At 36.4% G+C, this 22,629-nt stretch overlaps 1 protein-coding gene across 2 annotated transcripts; it reads right to left on the minus strand.

Annotated features, from left to right (window-relative positions):
* Window positions 1-1,335: 1,335 nt before the first annotated feature.
* Window positions 1,336-8,611, minus strand: LOC147556450 (flocculation protein). Of its 2 annotated transcripts, none has more exons than XM_086664359.1 (11): window positions 7,825-8,611; window positions 7,296-7,354; window positions 6,545-6,660; window positions 5,440-5,755; window positions 4,634-4,816; window positions 4,076-4,402; window positions 3,823-3,919; window positions 3,576-3,657; window positions 2,756-2,895; window positions 2,074-2,149; window positions 1,336-1,955 (listed from the first exon to the last, which is right to left on the minus strand). In XM_086664359.1, exons 1-11 carry the CDS (start codon window positions 8,096-8,098, stop codon window positions 1,634-1,636), a joined length of 1,992 nt encoding a protein of 663 aa, XP_086520485.1. In that variant the 5' UTR covers window positions 8,099-8,611; the 3' UTR covers window positions 1,336-1,633. The 2 variants fall into 2 exon arrangements, with proteins under 2 accessions (XP_086520485.1, XP_086520484.1); XM_086664358.1 differs by having other exon boundaries at window positions 3,576-3,669.
* Between the last annotated feature and the right edge of the window lie 14,018 nt (window positions 8,612-22,629).

Raw genomic sequence — 22,629 nt, forward strand, 5'->3', positions numbered from 1 at the left:
TTGGGGAGTTAGTCATGAATAAGACAGAAACCATGGTTACTCACTCCTCGCAGATAACCTAACTGTCTGCCACTTTTTAGTGTAGTAGTTGGATACTCACTTCGCAATCTAAAAATCACAGTTTCAGCCGATGAAAGCAAGGTATAAATAATCTGAATGTGGACAAAATTGGGACTTTAAACCCCTTAAGATGCCTTTTAAGGTTGGATATATGGCCCTTAAGGAATCATTGTCTTAAAATCGGATTATGATAGTACTTATTCAATTCATAAATCTTATATATCTTCTTCGGGTTATTTCTCTAATAGCCCCCAATTTTGTGACCGGTTTCCTGCCTAGCCCCTACTTTATAAAAAATACCCAGATGACCCTTTTTTTTAGATTCCGTTATAACACCGTTACCTAGTCATCATTTCTCTCTCTTCCATCTCATTACCTCTCTCTATCACCTCACCTTATCGCCACCTTATCATCTTCACCGGCGAAGGTTGCCGGCCAATTTTCCGGCCGGCAACCTTCATTAAATTTTTTTTTCTTCTTTCCTCTCTCTCTCTCTAAATTTTTTTTTTTCTCTCTCTCTCTAGATTTGGTTCATATGAACCAGATCTAGAGAGACCTTCTTGAAGGTCCGAACAGACCTGCTTGAAGGTCTCTTGCAGACCTCCTTGAAGGTCTGTTGAAGACCTTCAAGCAGGTCCAAACAGACCTTCAAGAAGGTCTTTCTAGATCTGGTTCATATGAACCAGATCTAGAGAGAGAGAGAGAGGAGAGAAGAAAAAAAATTAATGAAGGTCGCCGACCGGAAAATTGGTCGGCCGACGACCTTCGCTGGTGAAGATGATGAGGTGGCGATAAGGTGAGGTGGCAGAGAGAGGTAATGAGATGGAAGAGAGAGAAATGATGACTAGGTAACGGTGTTATAATGGAATCTAAAAAAGGAGGTCATCTGGGTATTTTTGATAAAGTAGGGGGCTAGGTAGGAAACCGGTCACACAGTTGGGAGCTATTAGGAAAATAACCCATCTTCTTATTATCAACTAATAATATATCAATGTCTTGTAATAACTCTTAAATAACGGTCGATCATGAGTCCGCCAGAATTCTAAGATAAACCTAGCATCCTAACAGAATGTCTGTGTCTTCATACATACGTTTCTTCGATTACAATTTATCCCAAGTTGGGCGAAATGCAATTTGACTTGCTTATCAGTATCGGTATCCCCTCTTACTTCGTTTCAATTCCACATCAACTAACAACATCAACTAAAACTTCGATATCATGCACACAAATTTATAACTACATTTGTTTATATGGACTGCAGAAAAACACAATAATAACAGGGAACTAGCTCTACATTTCAGCAGTTAATAATACTACCAATTAGCATCCTCTCCTACTCTGGAATTACATTACAGACATTGACATACAGTATAAATACGTGGTTTCGTATTAACATGTTTTAACTCTTTCTGCTTATGTTTTTAGAGCTTTAAAGAACAAGAATTTACGCAAATCACACTACAAACACTAGAACAGAAAACCCTTCAAACACAACACAATCTCCGTGTCTTCTCTACGATCACAAGTCCTATACTCGACACTAACTAGACAATAACGATACTACACTAAAAGTCATGTGTTTGGATTGTTTTGCTTCATTTTTCCCTTCCCTCTCGCTCCTCTCTTGATGTACCTTCTCGCTCTCTTTCCCTGCTTCTCTTGTTTCCACACCCTTGAACTTGGTAGGTAATCCATGTCTTTTGATTGCTTGCCTGAACTGGAATTGGACTCACTATCTTCTTTCTCATCATTAATTGGGATCTCAACTGAGGCTTCGCTTAAAAGCTCACAGTTTTCTTCTTCCAGCGGTATTATGCTTGTACCCATCTTACTGTCACATGATCTCTCCTCCGCTGGTCCCGTGACTGACTCTTTGTTTAATCCTGTGGGCAAACTAAAGAAAAGAAACCTCACTTTAGTTTAATTTTCCTACTTTTAACAACAGGTTTGGTTTGTTTAATAACAACGAGGCCGAGAAAAGAAATAGAGTCACAAGCCCATCGGAGGTCCACCTTGATGCCGGTGAAGTATACCCATTAGAAGCAACTTCCTTCTGTAAGACGTGATTGACTCCTGGTGGTCTTGAAACTGCAATTTAGAATTTAAGATATATGAGCTACAGATATCCCGGACGAAAGATGTAAAAACTGGTATAAAATAATACGAACGAGATAGTATGACATCTCAAAGTCTCGACTAGTCTTTTCTAAGGAGGGACTTAAGTGTGAAACGAAAGTTTCATGTGTTAGGCAATTAGACCCACATTGCTTAGGAAGCACTAGCCGGCCCCAGTTATAATATAACATCTTGTCTTACACATCGGCCATGCCTTTTGGGTGGGTTTGGCACCTAGATTTGTCAAGTGGAGAAGCCTTGGGTGGTCTAGGGCAAGCCCATGCAGACGGAGACTTTGTACTGTGTCGACTAGGCTAGTAAGCCTGGGTGTCAAGGATAATATGACTCGCATTAAAACGGATTTTGTAGTACTTTCTCACTAAAATCTTCTCCAGGAGATATGAAGATTGTCCTTAACTTCTACTCCTTACAAAGAAAAAGTAGGTCAGGTGAAAATCACGCTTCTACCAATTAACTCAGATGAGAACCACACCTTCCTTCACTCTGGTGATACAAAAGTACTATGCATTTATGCAACACAGAAGATCAAGTGCAAAGAATAAAAAATAAACTATATACCATCAAGAGGTACTGCCTCATTCGGTTCGGAGAACTGAATCAATTGAGAGGATTTCTCAAGTAGCACTGTTTCTCCCAACTGAGAATCTCGATGCATCATAACCTCCCGAGAGTCATCAACTCGATTGAGATCAACTTCACTGCAAAAAGTAGTAAACAGGGTGAACAAAATTACAAGTAGAAGCATCTCCAATTAGGTATATATATAAGTTCTACTACAGCTGAACTTCAAAAGATAAAGTTGATGGAGATCTAAGTAGTTGGAATCGGCTGATCCACCCTCTACATCAGGCGTCGCCTCAGCCAGCCCTATCCAGAACCCCCAAGTTAGTTGTTATGCATGAACTTCAAAACATTGGAGTTCAATTTGAATTATTCAAGCAGAGTTTCTGGCATATTTTTTAAGAAAATATCAAAGATACAAGACTTTGCGAAAATTCTATTTAGTTACTCGACTTTGGTTGGCAGGGTTCAAGGATTGATCCTTCTCTGATCCTGAGCTTAATCATCAACTGCCTAGATGGAATACACATTGGAGACTTCGAGTTAAAGCACGAGAGAGAACCAAATTAATCTATATGGAAGCTGAAAAGGTAACATCGTTCGACTTTACAGAGTGTATGGTGCAAGAGCAAGTTGTAGACCTAATGCTACATAATGGAGAAATGAACAATGACCTGGCAGGATCAACTATACCAGACAGAACAAAAAAAAATCATACAAGGCTGTATCCATCTGGCAACTTAAGGCAAAGCATTTAGTTTGCAGTTCAGAATGGAGAAGGGTTCTCAGGTAAAAATGACACAAAAGGGAAACAAACCTTTGCACTGCAGAATCCACAGCATGCAGTGGTGCAGCATCTGTTTCAGGCTTAAACACCTCAGCAGACTGGTTCAGTGGACCTGATAATGAAGCTTAAATAACAGTGAACAAGTTACATTCTGAGTCTGATAAATGGAAATTAGTCCAGAAGTAGTATAATAACAATTTAAACATACTGGCAAAGAAATAAACAATTGGACAAAAAGCTGGTATCAGCTTAGGACCCACTGGATTTGTACACTAACCATCTTCATGCAGTGAAGAGCAATTGGGAGCAAGTAACTCATTTGTCACAAAATTAGTACATCCTTCTACCTCTGTAACCCGGGCAGCTTTCAAATTCTTTCATACCATGAAAAATAAATAAATGTCAGTTTTAGATTTTTCACTAAGTTTCCTTCATGGTGTTAACCAATAGAACAAGGTTTTAGAATAAAGATGAAAAGTTCTAAATCCAACAAAAATTGTCTTACCGCCAGTAACGGCACTTATACTGACCTGCTGTAGGTTGGAAACAGCCGTATCTGGAGTAGAGAGCATAGTTTCATTTCCTAGATTCTCTTCTACTACTAAACCACCATCTGTTGTTACTTTCGCAGGCAAATCAGCAGAAGAATTTACAGATCTTTCAGCTGGTAAAGAATTTGATTCGTGGGTCACACCAAGTTCCCCATCTTGTTTCTCATCTTGCTCCAACTCTGGTGTAGACTCGATATGCAGAGATGTGTTTGGTGGTAAACTACTTTCTTCTGACTTAAGACGAACTCGTCGTGATTCAGCCAGGATATTCCATGAAGCATCGGCAAAAGAGTTCCTCTTCGGATACTGTTCATATGTCTCAGGAAAAACAGCAAAAGTTAGAGAAGTTACAAAAAACCTATTGTATGCTGAATAAGTTACAAGCTACACCAATTTTAAACTAATATCATCTGCATAGTAGGATGCTCAAATAATCATATATGTACTATCAAGAAATGGAAAATTAGATCGTTAATATTGAAAATCTTATAAGGTCATTGTTTTGACTAAAAAGTAGGTTGTTCCTCAGAATTGAACCTGTGATGAGGACAAAAAATGGGGACCAACAGTATATGGGGCTTCTTCCTTCACTAAATGCATCCCAATTGGTGAAGGCGTCCGAAATCCAACATGGCTTGATGATGGGGATGACCAAGGAGGACGGGCTCGCATATATGTCTTTGCCATAATCACAGGTGAACCCACTTCCCCTTCATTGACCTGCATGATATGTATAACAATAGATGAAAAACTTACCAACTGCCGGTGCCAAGAGGAACCAAATTAGCACCTACTCTGCTACTCATAACCAAGGGATTAAATTTCGGGTTTCGGTCAATATTTTCGTAAGCATGGAAATGGGAATATTTTGGTCAATTGGACAGAAATAATTCGAAATTTAATTCCTAGATCAGGCATTGTTAAGAGCAGAAACTTCAATTTTGTTTGCTCCCATGTTTAATAGCCCATAACACCATACTTCTAATCGATACATATCAATACCCATAGTTGAATTAGCACCAAAATATACCAACACCTAAGCGAACAAAATCAAGTCGAACCCCATTAAATATAAACAATCTGCATCCTTGTTTTTTAGATCTTTTAAGTTGTCATATCCGACCCTTTAACCTCGTCTTATTGTCAGGTACACATACTCACACTTGTGTCCATGTCAATATGTCATATAAGACTTACACAAATAATCATGTATACAGAATTATATGCCCAATAATGGTCAAGTTGATCACAAAATCTTTGAGAACAGTTCCTGTAAGTATGTGATGGCCCTGACGGGCACGAAAAAATTATGGAGTATGATCACTAAGAATTGCTGAACTTACATCAGGGGGGACAAAAGGGCTAGAAGTAAAGTTCCTATTAACAGAGTCCAGCCTCGAACATGATTCTGATTTCTTCTCCTCTAACCATTTTTTCGCTTCCATGATAGCTGTACGGTAAGAAAAGGACTTAGGAGAAAGAGAATCAGGACCATTGTCCAAATATGGAGATGACAGTCTTGGTTGGAAAGCCCCTGGAACTGCCATACTGCTAGTGATTGTTCTGCCAAGATTTCCTCCACCATTACCATCATCCCTCGAGGTGTGATCCTCCACAACACGTGATTGAATAATTTTAGTTAATCTATTGCACTCATCCCTGGTGAACATATAAGAGAATTACAAAAGAGATTTATTCAACCATTCGGTAGAGACTATCCACCATTTTTAACGACCTAAAGCTTCGCCGAGATAACATAACGTTATAACTCGACAAAAATTCAAGGATTTGATTAGAAAATAATAGTTTATTAAGTAAAAGATAATAAATCAAAATAAAGAAGATATTGCGGAATGAAACCAAAAGACAAGAAACCCAAGGACATGAGATATTCTTTACTGGTAGTACAGAAATTTTGAAATTTAGCTTTACGAACAAGCAACTCGGAAAGAAAAGTGTAGGTCTCCCAAATTCTGACACAAGTAATATTATTTCAATGTCGTTCGCCTGAAACCAGTATGGATTGGCATAGTCCATGTTGTATATTGGAAACCGATATACCTCTTCGCGTCTCTCATGGTACAATCCTCTTCTCTCTGGGCCCCTTTTTCATTTTCTCCATAAAGAAAGAAAATATAAGGCTGGCCAAATACTGAGTTACTGGTTGTATCACTATGCCAGTATGTGAAGTATTACATGAATCTCTTCATCTCTTGCTCTAATATCTCTAGAAACAGTGACGAAGGATGATGATGTGTAGCATACTATTGAAAACCATCAGAATATCCTAAAGATAACTACTCATTCACTTTCTCTTTAATTTCATGTCATATTGTCATAAATTATCATATTTGATTTGATGGAACAAAAGAGGAAAGAAGAAAAATACACCATAAGCAAGAGTTGCAAAACACAGTTTAACAAAAAGAGCACATATTCTAAATTTACCTTGAAAATGTTTCTTGCATAAGTAACCGTTCAATTTCAAGCTTGGTATTACTCCTTTGTACTATTGCTTGTGACTCCCTTTCGACATACTTATTTGTATCTGATGTTATCACATTCTGTCAAAAAAGAGTAAGAACAAAGGACCAATTTTAGGCATCATAATTTTGCTTCGGTAAGTTGTTTCTCTCACATATGCATTACAACATAGCAATTCTAGCAAAAGTGTCACGACTCACAAGTATGTGCAGTGAAAGAAAATTCCATTTAGAAGGAAGATCGGACAAAATTGAGAAAATTTACTTGTTTAATGATCTACTTAGTCAGAGAATTTTTATCTGTTTCTAATATCTTGCAAACTGGAAGGTCATTGTTAACATATCTTTGGTGGTAGAGAGAAATCTTCAATTGAGTTTGTTGTCGTTCTAGGCACTAAATAATCTTTGTAATGCATTCCCAACTCCTATATTTTACATAGATAAAAAGAGGAAAAAAAACTGAGACGATATTCGAACATGAATGTCTACTTAACTCTCCATATCCTAATGCTTTTTCAGACCCTTCATTTCCATAAAAATGAGTAAATTTTAGAAAAATAAGCAAGTGTCTAATCTTCAATAGAAATATGTGATTTTAATACATTCTCATAGAATACACTTTCTTTTTGTACCCTCTACAGAAATTTTCGTGGTAATGAGAACAATTCTATCTAGCACAAATCATTGCTAAGAAGTCAACATAAAAAAGTAGCTACCTCGTTTAATCTATCAGCCTCTTCAGAAGCATCATCAACTTCATCGTTATCGTCATTCTCTGCATAAGCAAGACAGTTTTTTCTGAAAAGTTCTACGAAACAATCGAAGGTAAACTGGTAAAGCGAATAATAAGAGTAACCAAACAAACTTCTACTAGAATAAGATCATTTTTTGCCCTAAACTAGATAACAAAGTAACAAGAACACATATACAAACAGCAGGAAGAAATGAAGCACTCTAAAACACAAAATAATTGCAAAATGTTGTAGAGAAACCACAAGTGAACAAATTAGGTCTTACAATACTCAAAAACCTAATTATACACAAAATCAATAAATGCCCAAATGAATTTTAATGTAGAAAACACAAACAAACCCTAAAATCAATAATAAATGCCCTAATTATAAACCTCCAGAATTTTAATGTAGAAAACACAACCAAACCCTAAAATCTCGCTAAGATAATAATGTAATTAAAGAAGAAGCAAATAACAATGTAATTAAGAAAACAATTATAAAAGAAACTTACCAGAGCTTGAATCAGAATCTTCGTCCGACGAATCGGATGAGTCTTGAGAACCGAAGACGCTGGAAACAATTTTCCCTGCTCCATTAACGATCATTCGAGTTGCAGGAACAACAAGACCAAGAAGCCAATTAGGGCTTTCAGGAGGTGGAGTGGAAGGGTTAGGAGAAGGAGGACGAGCGTATGGAGAAGCAACAGCGGCTACTCGTCGTCCACGTACTATCTTTCCACCGGATCCACTAGGTGGGTTCCGACGAGCCCTAAAAATCGTTGCCATGAAAATTGATAACCACCTAAAGAGAGAAAGAGAGAGAGATGAGCGAAACAAAGAGAGAGTCTAGGGGAGCTTCAGGGCAGATTTCATGGAGAGAGAGATTTTAGAGAGAGAGAGAGAGAGAGAGAGTTGGAGATCAGGACAGAGAGAATTTGAGAGACAGAGAGAGACGATCCCTACGAACGACATCCTCTCTGGTGAAGCCGTTTTCTTGGGTTTAATTTCATTTTGCCTCCTTAAATATCACCAATGGTCATTTCGCCCCCTCAACGGTCATTTTATTCTTTTCAACACTAACTTCTTTTTGTTTTTAGTCCCTCTAATTAATGGAGTACATTTTTCCTTTTATTTCGCTCGATTTCAATCACATATTGTGTGATTATTTGTTTTTCTTCTTTTTTCAACAATCTTTATATCAGATTTCTCCCTCTGTCGCTTCAATTAATTTTTCGTTCTCTCTTTTTTGTGTGAAGTAAATCTTCTACTTTCTGTTGCGATTCCAAAAATAATTAGAGTGGAAAGGAGATAAAGGACAGAGAAGAAAATAGTATTGGAAAGAAAAACTAACATCAACTTGTAGTTGTAGGTATTAGTTGGTAATGGTATGGACCAAAATCACACATTGGACAAGTATAGAGGCTAAAATGACTGGTTGGTTTTGTTTGATGGGCAAAATGGAATTATCCTTTTTTTCTTTACCTTCTTTATTAGTTGGCTAATTGCCTTTGAAACAGTAAACAAACAACGTGAGCGTGGTATTGTATTGTTGCCGTTTTTGTTGTTGAGTTGATATACGAAATTTTGCTGTCTTTCTTATACTTTTAAGTTTTAATCTCTTGCCTTTTTTTTTTTTTTTTGTTGAAAGTCTCTTGCCTATTTGGTGGCTTCAATGGAAGATAAGCCCAAGAGGTCTCATCCAATAATATATTTTCCATTGTATCTAGTTATAAATAGAACAAAATTTCAAAAAAGTAAAAAAGGGTAGAACAAAAATCATGTAGCAACCGACTGCCTAGGCAGATCCTTGGCAGATTTTCGATGTGGCTTCTTAAGTCGGCGGTTTTGCCCCGTTGGCGACTAAGAGTCGATTGATGTGTCGTTCTCTGGAAAATAGAAATTTTCACTGCAACTTTCACTTTCTTTCTTCAACAATTTATCAAAGTGGAGGATTTCTATAGACTCCATCCTAGTATAAAGTACTCATCGTCAATGATATCATGATCAGATAATCTAGTTCTCCAGACTATCATCATCATAATCAAAATCATCAAGATGATGACCGTTTACAAAGTTCGTTATATTTTCTTGATCATAATCTAATTGCAATGTGTTTTACGGTGATGCACGCACTTGATTGTTTTGAGATGTACCCAGAAATATTTCCTTGTTATTACAAATATTTCTTGTTATAACAAAGATTGGGTTAGTATGGGAGACAACTAAAATCACATCTTACCTTCCAAATGAACCCCGTAATATACGAGAAGAGTGTAGTTGTTAAATCCACTAATGACTAAGCTCGTGCTTGTTTTTTGGGTGAATTTGAATTTGATGAATCTGAATTGGTTGAATTGAATTGGATGAATCTAAAGTTGATGAGTCTGAATTGGTTGAACTAGTTTTGATGAATCTGAATCTGACGAATTATTTTACTTATTAGATGTTTGTTTTCTAAATCTGGATCGTTAAGTCTGAATTGAAATTGACATTTACACCCTTATTAGTCTTTTTAACAAAGAAAAACCCTAATATCTATTTCACTTTTTCTCTTCTCTTTCCTGCTATCTCTCACTTTAGTGGGTGTCGTTATCTCTCCCCATCCCCAACGGTTGCTCTCTCTCTGTCACTTGAATATCTGAATCTATCTCTCGAAGAAAAAGAAGAAGATTAGAAGCTACCTCTCTCTACCGAAGATCATAAACTCTCTCGAAGATCAAAAGTCTTCTCTCTCTCCTCGAAGATTAGAAAGTTAAACCCTCACCAGATTGGCGAGGGGTTAAGATCTCGTATAAGATTTTAGTGTTCACAGATCTGGTGAAGGTTCTCCACAGATTGGACTTCCACCAAGACTAGTTTTGGTTTGTGGTACTGGTGGTGGTTTAGATTGTGGTATGGAGAGTCTGATGTGTGGTGGTGCAATCTTGTTTGTGGTGATGGTGCTAATTGTTTCTGGTGGTGGTGTTCGAGTCCTGGTAGTGTTGGTCTTTAGGTCCTGGTGGTGGTGGTGTACTGGTGGTGGTAGAAATCTGAATAGGAGAGAATTTTTTGTAAAATATAGTGGCACAAGCGTCATTTGATCCATTTCGGAAAATTAGGCTTATAATTCAGACTTGTTGATGTCTGAAATAATTAGGCTCTTTTTCAGGGCATTCAGACAATTACCCAATTCGACTAGCTTTTTCAGATTTGCTTAAATTAAAAAAAAAACATCTGAAACATGAGTTTTGGCCTAATTCAGATTTCAAATCTGAAAAAATAAAAAAAGCAAAAAACACAACCTAAGGTTGTTTTCTCAAAAAGAAAAACTAGAGTTGTCATATTATTTTACGGTTCGTTGACGTTTCCCAAATAGTATTCTTCACAAAAAGAATCCATTCAGAAGAATAGTATGAAATGTGAAGATTACAAGGAAGAGAAATCTTGGGGATCATGACAGTATTGCAGTCACAATATGATATTTTAATATGATCAAGATGAACACATGCACGATATGAATAATTATTGTGATGAAATCACATTTTTAATTTTCCATTGTTGAATACAAGGGCGATGAAAATAACCCGTGTAGACTTTAGCAACTTGTGAAAGGACCACCACTTCCTTTTGGTTAATTCTCTCGCAAAATCAGTAGAAAAAAAAAAGACGATACTTGACCCGAGAGTCACATGCTTGAGCATGGCCGAAAGTCCGACAAACTTATTACATTATTTATACATTTAATAATCCAAATTCAAGAACTATGGATTTCATTCTTCCTTTGGTAATCGAACCTATAACCTCCAGGATTTTGAAGTTTATGTCAACTATATCAACCACTTAGGCAACCAAGTGTTGGCGGCCATGCAACCTGTTAAATGAAAAAAAAAACTTATGTTTCTTCTTTTGCTTATTTTTTTTTTCTCCTTGCAAAAGTAACTAGAGATAAAGAGTCTGACCTGTGAGAGTTAGGTAGACCACTTCTCCTAGCCTACATGCTATGTTCATTGGACTTTCTACTCTTAAGCTTCTTATTCAGAACGTTGCATGAGTCGAAACTCTTTTGATTGACAACATGACTCTGCCCACCATTCTTTAATTTATTGTAACGGTAGTCACTATTTACTTAGTATGATGTTGAATAACTTAGTAGTATAAGTAAAATTAATATGGTTACTTATAACCGCCTTAGGCTTAGCCACGGTTCAGGATCGTGGCTGAGAATATGGGCCCCAACGCCAAATTTTAGTAGGGGGGCTTGTATAATTAAATGTAAAAAATATATTTTTAAAAGCAAATGACACAAATTTGAAATAATTTGACAAAAAAAGGATAAAATATCGCTAATTAAAACATAATTTTTCCCTTCGATTCTTCATTATTTTTCTCAACTACTAACTCTTCAACCAGAATCAGTGGCTCTCTATATAATGCATGCATTAATTATTCTTTGTGATTGAATAAATTTTTCTTCTTTTTTCTCTTGTCAGTTTAAACTTTCAAATTTGTATTTTTGTGGTGTCATAGATAAATATAAAAATAAAGTAACTTATGAAAGTAAAAAATTGTTAGAAAAAAAAATCTAATGCGAAACATAAATTCACAGAAGACTGCTACACCGAATTAAAACGTGAGTGATTTTATTTTTTCTCTTTTTCTATTAGTTGTGTAGGCGTTTGTAGGTTGGAGAAGAATACTGAATCTGAAGATTGAAGAAAACTACTTTTATATAGTATAAATTCTTATCCTTTTCCCACTCTAGAGAGAATAAATTAAATATTTAGATAAAAAAACATAGGTTACATATTTTGTTAGTAAAAGAAAACTAACTCTGTTAATTTTGTAATACTTTTATCTCTTTATTAGATGAAGTTTTCTCAATTCAAATACAATGAGAGAGTTCTCTTATTTATACAGACATCATAATTGAAACTAGAGAGATAGAGAAGAATCAGTTATGTCTAGTGAGAGAGAGAGTAACATATTCTGTTAGTTAAATAAGAACCGGTTATTCTTAACTAACATAACAACTTGTCTAAAGGCACCTCCATCTCTTCTAATACCTTATTCAGCTTAATTCTTAGTTTCTCTCTTAACACCTTAGTCAGACCTGACTTCTATCTTCTTACATTCCCCCTCAAGCTGAGCTTCCTCAAAATGCATCAGCTTGCTCTTAAGAAAGTGAAATAGAGGAAATGGCAAACCTTTAGTAAAAATATCAGCTAGTTGATTTGTGGTAGAAACATACTTAATGAGAATAGTACCATTAGCAACCAGATCGATGATGAAGTGGTAATCAACTTCAATATGCTTGGTTCTAGCATCGAAGACAGGATTAGAAGCAATATGCTTAGCTCCCTGATTGTCACATAGAAGAATAAATGGCTTAGAGAGAGATAAACGCAGTTCATCCATAAGATAGCTTATCCAAAGTACTTCAGTGATGGCCAGCCTTAAGGCTTTATACTCAGCTTCTGTGGATGATTTTGTAACTATGGGTTGCTTCTTTGAAGACCAAGAAAGCAATGTGGAACCCAGAAAGATGCAAAAACCATTAGTTGATCTTCTTGTATCAGGGCATCCTGCCCAATTTGAATCAGAATAAGCCTGAATTGAAGAGATATCTCCTGGATTGATGGTGATCCCAGACCCAATAAAACCTTTTAAGTACTTAAGGATCTTCTTCACAATTGAGTAGTGAGAAGACCTGGGTTCCTGCATAAATTGAGTAGTGTAATTAACTGCAAATGATATGTCAGGCCTAGTGAGAGATAGATACTGTAAAGCTCCAACCACACTTCTGTATAGGACTGTATGAGGCAGAACATCTCCATCTAATATTGAAACTCTTGAACCACAAGCAACAGGAGTTTTACTTGGCTTGCAATCCATCACAGCAGCCTTCTCTAGAATTTGAAGGGTATATTTCTTCTGAGTTAATAAGAGAGAACCAGAGCTATTTCTTGTAACCTCAATTCCCAAAAAATAATGTAAAAACCTTAAGTCTTGCATAACAAATTCAGAGCTAAGAGTTGTAATCAAAGAAGAGATCAAGGATGAAGAAGACCCTGTGAGAATGATGTCATCCACATACAGTAACAACACCAATGTTTCACTATCCTTGAAGTAGAAGAACATAGAGTGATCTGTGGAGCTCTTGCTGAAGCCATATTTCAGAAGGAAGGAAGCAAACCTAGTAAACCAGGCTCTTGGTGCCTGTTTGAGTCCATATAAGGACTTATGTAATAGGCAAACATGAGACTTCTTATTTTGGTTTACAAAACCCTGAGGTTGAGCCATATAAACTTTCTCATTTAAAACTCCATGGAGGAAAGCATTTGAAATATCTAGCTGTTTGATCGCCCAACACTTAGTCACTACAATAGTCAAGATCAACCTAACAGTTGTGTTTTTTACTACTGGGCTAAAGGTTTCAGTGTAGTCAATACGATCTTGCTGGTGATACCCTTTTTCTACCAACCTAGCTTTAAACCTTTCTAGGCTCCCATCGGACCTCTGTTTAACTTTGTATACCCATTCGCAACCCAATACATTCATAGAAGGGTCAAATGGGACAAGAGACCATGTCTGATTCTTTTCCAAAGCAATAAATTCTTCCTTCATAGCATTACACCATTCTATTGACTGAGAAGCTTTCTTAAAAGATGTTGGTTCATGGAATTTGTTTAGAACAACCATAAAAACAGATGAAAGAGGATGATATATAGTATAGTGAGCTACATGATCAGGTATATATTTAGGCTTCTGAATACCACTCTTTGATCTAGTTGTCATTGGATGAGCAGGAGGTGGAGTAAAAGAAGAAGAAGCTGCAGTTTCCGAGATAGCAGTTTCTGTGGTATGAGGTATCTCAATTTGTGGTAACTCAATATGAGAAATCACATGAATAGGAAGTGTGACCTCATGACCAGTGCTAGCGGACTTTGACATAGATTTTTCCACACATTTGGTTTTGAAAGGAAAAACACTTTCATAAAAAACAACATGTTTGGATATATGAAGCTTAGATGAGTCAATGGCATAACATTTATAGCCTTTGTGTATAGAACTATAGCCTAGAAAGATGCATTTGACTGACTTAGGACTTAGCTTATCTGTCCTAGAATGAGCTAAATAGGGATAACACATTGACCCAGAAACTTTCATAGAAGTATAGTCTAGACTTTTATGAAATAAAGTTTCAAAAGGAGAAATGTTACCTAAAATAGAAGTAGGAAGCCTGTTGATGATATATGTTACAGTAGAAAAAGCTTCAAACCAAAAATTTTTGGGTAGAACTGCTTGAATAAGAAGAGTATTGCCCATCTCAGTGACATGTCTATTCTTTCTTTCTGTTTTGCCATTCTGCTGTGGAGTATATGGGCAAGAACATCTGAAGATTATACCATTATCATCTAGGAACTTCTTGAACTCCCCTTTAGCCAGCTCAGGAGCTCCATCACTTTGGAATTTCTTAACTTTATAAGAAAGCAAATTCTCATTTGCATTTTGAAGTGTTGGAAGCATGTTGGACTATCTGATCTTACTGATAAGGGATAAATCCATGAAAACCTATTGTAATCATCAATAAAGAGGATGTAGTACCTTATTCCAGTAAAGGTTGTGACAGGAGAAGGTCCCCAAATGTCACAGTGAATTAGTTCAAGAGGAAAACAGTCTTGGATGAAGAAATATGAAAAAGAAGACACTTGCTTTTACCAAGCTGACATGAATGACACACTTGTTAAAGAGAGTTGGAGTTGAATGTAATCTTCTTTTTAGACTTTAATTGAAAAAGAATTGATTTGGCTGGATGACCCAATCTCAAATGCCAAAGAGATAGTTCTTGTTGATTAATGGTTATATTTGCCTCAATAGACCTATTACTTTTGGAAAAATTTATAGGATATAAATCATTCTTCATTGGGCTTGTTGCCAATACCTCATCAAACCTTAAATCCTTTATGTTATATCCCCATGGAAGAAATTCTACTGAAACCAAATTTTCCTTAGTGAACTTGGATATAGATAACAAGTTCTTCTTGATATTAGGGACATGGAGAACATTCTTGAGGTTAAATTGATGAGAAGAAGCATTCAAAGTAGTATTACCAGTTTCTTTGATTTGAAGAAACTTCCCATCACCCACCATTACTCCTTCTTTGCCATTATAACGTTTTGAATCATTGATCAATGATTTGTTGTTTGTCATATGGCTAGAAGCCCCTGTCTCAGCTAACCAGAGAATAGTTTCAGCTAAATGGCGTTCAAATGAAGTGAGATCCTCATCATCTTCTTCTAATAATGGAGAAGAATCACCGAGAACAGCAAGATTACACTCAACAATTATCAAATCATCATCAAAGTCCTCAGTGAGTTCATTATCAACTACCTCATCAATGTCATCTTCATCTCCTTCTTCCTCAATATGTAAACCAGCAAACTTTTGTTGAAAAGTTGCATTTTCTATTGGTGGAGCATACCTAAAATAGCAATGTGTAGCAAGATGACCCCATCTTCTACAAATACCACATGGAACTGATGCAAAATCATAATTTTCTGCCTTTGGACATAATTTAGGTCTATCATTCAATGATTTTCCTTTATTGTTGTTTGATTTGGCCTGATCATGAAGCTGACCTTGTGTGGCCTTACTGTGATGGTGATAACCTACCTGGGGGCCTGTGTAAGTAATTACTATGGGGTATGTGTTCATACTGTGATTTGACAAAGAAAACATTTTCACTTTCTTCTTGTGTGTCATTCAATAACCATTTTTCATGGTTTAATAACTTTGACTTAAGTTCAGTAAAGGAGATTCGACCTTCTCTATTGTTAATTGAAATCACAAATTGATTATACTCCTTACCTAGTCAAGTAAAGTAATTCTACAAAGTTCTTGATCTGTTACCTTATCATGAATTGTTGTGAGAGCATCAGAGAAGGACTTGATCTTTCTGAGATACTATTTTACTTAGAATTTGCCTTTCTTGATTGATTGAAGTTGAGCTCGAAGAAGGTCTTTCTTGGCTTCTAACTCCTCTGTGTAAGTATGATCAAGATATGACCATATCTCAGACGTTGTTTTCAAACCTAGCACATCTGACTTAATTTCATGAGAAATCGTAGCTTTTAAACAAGATTTCACGAAGCTATCTTGTTTTCTCCATTGTTGGTATTCTGAATTCAAAATTTCTCTATCATTAACCATGATCATCATAGGTGGAGCTATGATTGATCCATCAACAAATTCAATAAGATCTGCACCATATAGGATTGTTTCAACTTGATCCCTCCAAACTAGGTAATTAGTTCCATCTAATTTCTCTGAAACAAAATTAGCAATGATTGAAATCGAATGAATTTGAGGAAGAGAGGACGAAGATGATGAAGATCGGTTCATTGCCATGGCACTCTGATACCATAAAAGAAAACTAACTCTGTTAATTTTGTAATACTTTTATCTCTTTATTAGATGAAGTTTTCTCAATTCAAATACAATGAGAGAGTTCTCTTATTTATACAGACATCATAATCGAAATTAGAGAGATAGAGAAGAATCAGTTATGTCTAGTGCGAGAGAATAACAGATTCTGTTAGTTAGTTAAGAATCGGTAATTCTTAACCAACATAACAACTTGTCTAAAGGCACCTCCATCTCTTCTAATACCTTATTCAACTTAATTCTTAGTTTCTCTCTTAACACCTTAGTCAGACCTGACTTCTATCTTCTTATAGTTAGAAACTAAGTTAGAAATACCCAGAGAATAATTAGGGAGGCAAAACTTGTAGAAAGTAAAAAATTTCGAGAGAGTAAAAGGTGTTAATGTTTTAAGAGAGGTAAACATAGAATTTAAATAAGCATAGAAAGTAGAGGGAGATTTTGTACAATTAAGAGGGAAAGTAGAGGGTTCTGCTTAAAAAAAATCACTTGTACAAATTGTGAATTAGGGTTTGTTGGTTCTGATCTTCTCCTAGATCTAATAAAATTGTGAGAGATATTATGTTTAAAGATAGAAAGACGTTAGAGTGGAGAAGAAGAAGAAATCTCATGAAGGTCGCAGTGAGACCACTTTTTAGACAACGTAGAAGAGAGAAAAGATAAATTAGATTTAATTCTTGGAAGAAAGAAGGTTATGAAAACAAAAAAGATAATTGTTAACCGTTTGAGTTTTTTGGAATTAATTAACGGAGTTAACAGGCGATTGTAAGAGAAGATGACTATTTTTTCATTTATGAAAATTAAAAGGTATAAAGAGAAATTAGTCCCAAAAAATGGGGCCGAAAAAATCCAAAAAGTTATTTTATCTCTCCTTCCATTCTTGGTTTTGCCCGTGGTAGCCATATATTTTGGACTCAATTTAGTGCTAATGGCCCATTATATTATAATCATTGGCTGTAAGGTGTTATTATACGGCGGTTGTCCTTAAAAAAAAAAATTTAAAGGCGCCTCTCGCAAGTGGATTATTGGCGCCCCAAGACTATATTTGTTTATAGACGCCCCAAATTGGGTTTTAGATACACCCAATTAAGATAGATGTTTTTGAGTTGAAATCAACAAACTTAGACTGAAATTTGTTACAAAAGTCGGCTCAAGTCTGCCGAATGCAACAACAATTTTTGAAAGTTGTATTTAGTGGACGCTGATACAAAAATAGGTCCAAATCCACTAATTTGAGGTGCCCCTAAGCGGATGCCCTACCAACACTTATGCCCAATAAGAAAATCAACTAAAGTGGTGTTCAATTTATGGCCGTTGGAGTTTGGCATATTTACTTTTCCTTTTTTGTTGCATGGGATTACCATTTTGTGTCAGGGATAAGAACCTTCAAAACTCCAATAAAATGTGAAACCGAGCCTCACTGCCACAGACTGCATCGATCTGTGTGTTAACTGTCTGTAACCGAGACTTTGTGCTATTTGTAGTTTTATCCTACCAAGTACAATCCCCAAGACGGGTAGTAAAAAAAAAATTTGAAGGAAGCGGGTAAAGGCACGGGTAGGATTGCTATTCCAGTTGGGTGCTTATCAGCACCCACTACGTATTGAGTGACTATTTGGGGACGCACCCAGTGCCCCCTCCTCCTTCACTTGTCTTAATTTTTTTAGGTAATTTTTCAAATAGCCCCCAATTTTATGACCAGCTTCCTGCGTAGCCCCTTACTTTATCGAAAATATTCAGATGACTCCCTTTTCAGTTACCGATATATGTCTATTAGCTAGTCATCTCCTCTCTCTCCTCCATCTCATCACCTCTCTCTGCCAGCTCATCCACTCGCCACCTCATCGTCTTCACCGACGAAGGTCACCGACCGACCAATTTTTCGGTCGACGACCTTCAAAAATAAAAATATATATATTTCTCTCTAATCTATCTCCTGTTCTTTCTCCTTTACCATTATCAACTCGCCCAACTTGTTATTCTTCATCTTCTTCATTAGAAATTGAAACCCTAAATCCAAATTCTATCGAAGAAGATGAATTGTGGGTAAATTGAAAACCAATCAATTATTTAAACAAGAAGAAGTTGCGATTTCACTGAGAAAGATCACAAGAACGAAAGAAGAAATTAGGGTTCTGATTTGTTCTTCCCGATTACACCACTCATTTCTCATGATGATGGCTCATCAAGACCCGATTTCTCACCTATTATACCCAAACCTATAAAGCTGGTAAATCGAATAGAATGAGATAAAGGGTTATGCCTATACAGATCGATTAATTAAGAGTGAGAGATAGAGAGAGAGAGAGGGGAGAGAGAGAGAGAGAGAGAGAGACAGAGAGAGAGAGATTTGGGTCTAATCTTAACAAGAAGCTTAAGGTAAAACACTAGAAACAACACCCACCACCGCCATCATCATCATCATCATTATCATCATCAGGAGTACCAAGGGAAGAAAGGGTTTCAAGAAATCAAGGCATTTCCAATCAATCGATTTTGTGCAAAGACGAACATGAGTCGGATCTGGTTACTGCTGAGTTTCATGATGTGCCTAGTTTTTGTGGAATCAATACTTAATCGATTAATACCATTTCCAACTCTAACCATGGCAAGATTTCTTGAAGCAGCCATAGCCATTAACCCTAATGAAGAACCAGCAAAACCCACAACAGAATCAGTTCTTGAAGTAGTAATAGATCTGAATAAATTCCTTCCTCCACTTCCCAGACTGAATCTAGATGGATCCAGAGCTGATAATCTTCGGGCTGACATCGGTGTTAATGGGTCTTCTTCTCTGATTAAGCGAGCTCTTGATTCAATCATTTCTGTTTACTTTTGAAAGGGGAAAAAGATCAAAAGGAAATCATGTTTGGCTGGAAAAATTTAGGCAAGAGTTTTGTGTGTGAGAGAGAGAAAGGGGCGATTTCATGCAGAAAGGGGTTGGAGTTTATTACATTTTAAAGAGAGGAAGAAAAGCTATTTAGAGAGGGAAAAAAAGAAAAAGAAAGAGATGACTGAGACAATCTGAAACTGAAAATGGCGGAGTTAGGAGAATTTGAATTCACGGATACTAGTTTAGTACATAGTTGATGAGATGGAACATCAGAGAGAAGAGAGAGGAAGAAGGAGAGAGAATTTTTTTTAAATGTTTGAAGGTCGCCAGCCGGAAAATTGTCCGACCAGCGATCTTCGTCGATGAAGACGATGAGGTGGCGAGAGGATGAGGTGGCAGAGAGAGGATGAGATGGAGGAGAGATAGGTGATGAGTAGTTAACGAACAATAACAGTAACTGAAAAAGGGGGTCATCTGGGTATTTTTGATGAAGTAGGGGGCTACGGAGGAAACTAGTCATAAATTTGGGGGCTCTTTGGGAAATAACCCTTTTTTTCTTCTTCTTCTTCTTTTTCTTCTTCGTCTCTTCTCCTTCCTCTTCGTACTATCATAGTCACGCCATCATGGAAACAACCTTGTTTTCAAACCCATCATATCGATCTACAGTGAGGAATTAGAGAGAGAAAAAACCTTGTTTTAGAGAGTGAAAAAGAGAGTAAAACCATAATAGAAAGAACCTTGATTCCATGCCAACTTGATCCACGACGAGGAGTTAGAGAGAGAAAGAACATTTATTCCAAACCCTTGATCCAAAACCACCATTAAAATATACTTTTGGGCTGGTGTCGGATGGATCGATTTGTACCCTTTATACTCGGGTGCCAATAGATTTTGGGGTTAAAGGAGATTAAACTTACTCAATATTCTCCCTTGGGTGCTAACAATAATTTTTCGTGTGTTTTTAGCTGCTCCCAATTTTGATAACTGACTGGACATAATTATTACTCTATTTATAAACATATTGTGTGGGAGGGAATCCAATTCTTTTTGATAATTCAACTGATTAAAAGAGAAAGAGGTAATATTATTAAGCAACTCCAAACAACATATATTAATCAAAGATTTTAAGCGTATTAAATCAAGAATATTTTATATTAAATCAAAAGAATTAAAAGAAAACATCTCATCTTTTCAATCTCAAATTAATAATAATATTCTATTATGAATCATCTGTTTTAGATACGCGTACGTGTTATCAGTTAGACATACAAAAGACATTGAGATTCTCTCTTTCTTAGGTTTTTTTTTCTTTTTGCTAATTCAGAATGAAATTGTTTTCAAGTTTGTTTATGAACAAAATTAAAGTCCAAAGTAATAATTTGGTTCAATAAATTGTTGAATTCATCGTTGAACCGGTACGCAAAAGACAAAAAAAAAATGATCAAGATCAACACACCGTATAGATATTAAATTAAACTCGCTAAACTAATCAACAAGTAGCTAGTTGAATAGATATCGTTTTCTTCTATAGATTTTTCTTAATCGGTAGAGTTAAATAATACTCTCCAAAGAAAACCTTTTGCCCTCACCACTTTTACCTAGCAAAGATTCTCTTTGCCCGTGTGGTGGAAGAGAAGGAATCCCCTGCGTTATTTTAGGTGATGGGGTAAATATCCATTCTCTGTCTGTATTTCTGGTTGCGGTAGTTCTTCTACCAATTTCTTTTTGTGTAGGTGTTTTATTGCGGACACCCATACATCTCTGCAGATGTTTATGTAATAAGAAGTTGAGAGAAGAAGAAAAAACGAAAATGACAAGAGAGAAGGATGATGAGAAACAACTTTAAGGAGATATAAAGGTAATCCTACATAATTTTATTAGTTATTTAGAAGTCACTGTTGGAATCAGAGTCGATTTTGGCTCAACTTGACTTGTGAAACTTAGAAATGGAGCATGACATTGCATTCGTCTTGTCGATTTCTTCAATTTAGAGCCAAGAATCACTCGATCCAATTCAAGATGAATGAGAAATTAAGTTTAAAGCTTGAACGAAGTGCGGTTAAGCTAGTGATTAAACTGAAAAATGAGGGGGCATTTGGCAAAGCGAGCACGTCTAGATCTTGACGAGTCGCATTCAACCTGCATGATTAAAGAAGATCTGACGGTATCGCGTTAGATCATTCGGGATCCTGGTGAGACGCTCCCAAGAGCGTCGGGTCTGCGAGGACCCAACCACTCGCAGCCACCTGAGTCGAGGAAATACATATTGTTAAGGTGTTTTGAATATGGATTGAAATATAACCCGGTTTGCGAGTCGCTAACCCGCTTACAAGGCAATGGGAATTGCCCACCGAGCCCACAAGCATCGACACGAAATTTTGGACCTGAAGTAAGGTTGAATTTCGAGGCAAATTTGGTATGCGAAACATGACTTATGTTAAGGTGGTTACTAATACTAAGGGGTTCAGTGCAATTTCAGAAAATTAGAAAGTGAGAGTTGGTGAGGCAGTGGACCGGTGGGAATAGGGTTTTCAGTGGGCTATATAAACTGAAACCCTAGAGACATCTTATCACATTCTTATGGAATTCTTTGTGTAATTTGTTTTCTTGTAATAAAAATCACCGTTACTCGCTGTGGCATAGGTCTGACCAACTGAACTATGTAAATCTCTTGTATTCTGTGTGATTGTTTACTTTTCGATTAGTTATCTTTGTTTGTTTGTTTGTTTTCGTCAGAACATACGTTAGAAACCATGTTAATGGTTGTTTTAACATTAAGAAGTTACCTTAATCGTCCATCCACCAAAAACCAAACCCAGTAAAATGGTTATTTTTCATTAGCTAACTATCATCCCTCTTTTCAACCCTAGATACTCAAATGAAAATGATTGAAGTGTATGGAGTATAGTCTCTAATTTTGAAGTACATGGAGTTTATTACAATATTGTAGAATTGAAAGAGTATGAGAACATTAGTTGATTTTGGTTATTTTGACAGGGACCCCAACTATTCAAATGTATTTGACGTTCACTCTCATTTTCAAAATATGACTAGCTTAGGTTT

Source organism: Eschscholzia californica, unplaced genomic scaffold (genome assembly GCF_041429995.1).
Source record: "Eschscholzia californica isolate CP2 unplaced genomic scaffold, dmEscCali1.0.p SCAF_2, whole genome shotgun sequence".
In the NCBI taxonomy this organism is placed as follows: Eukaryota; Viridiplantae; Streptophyta; class Magnoliopsida; order Ranunculales; family Papaveraceae; genus Eschscholzia; species Eschscholzia californica.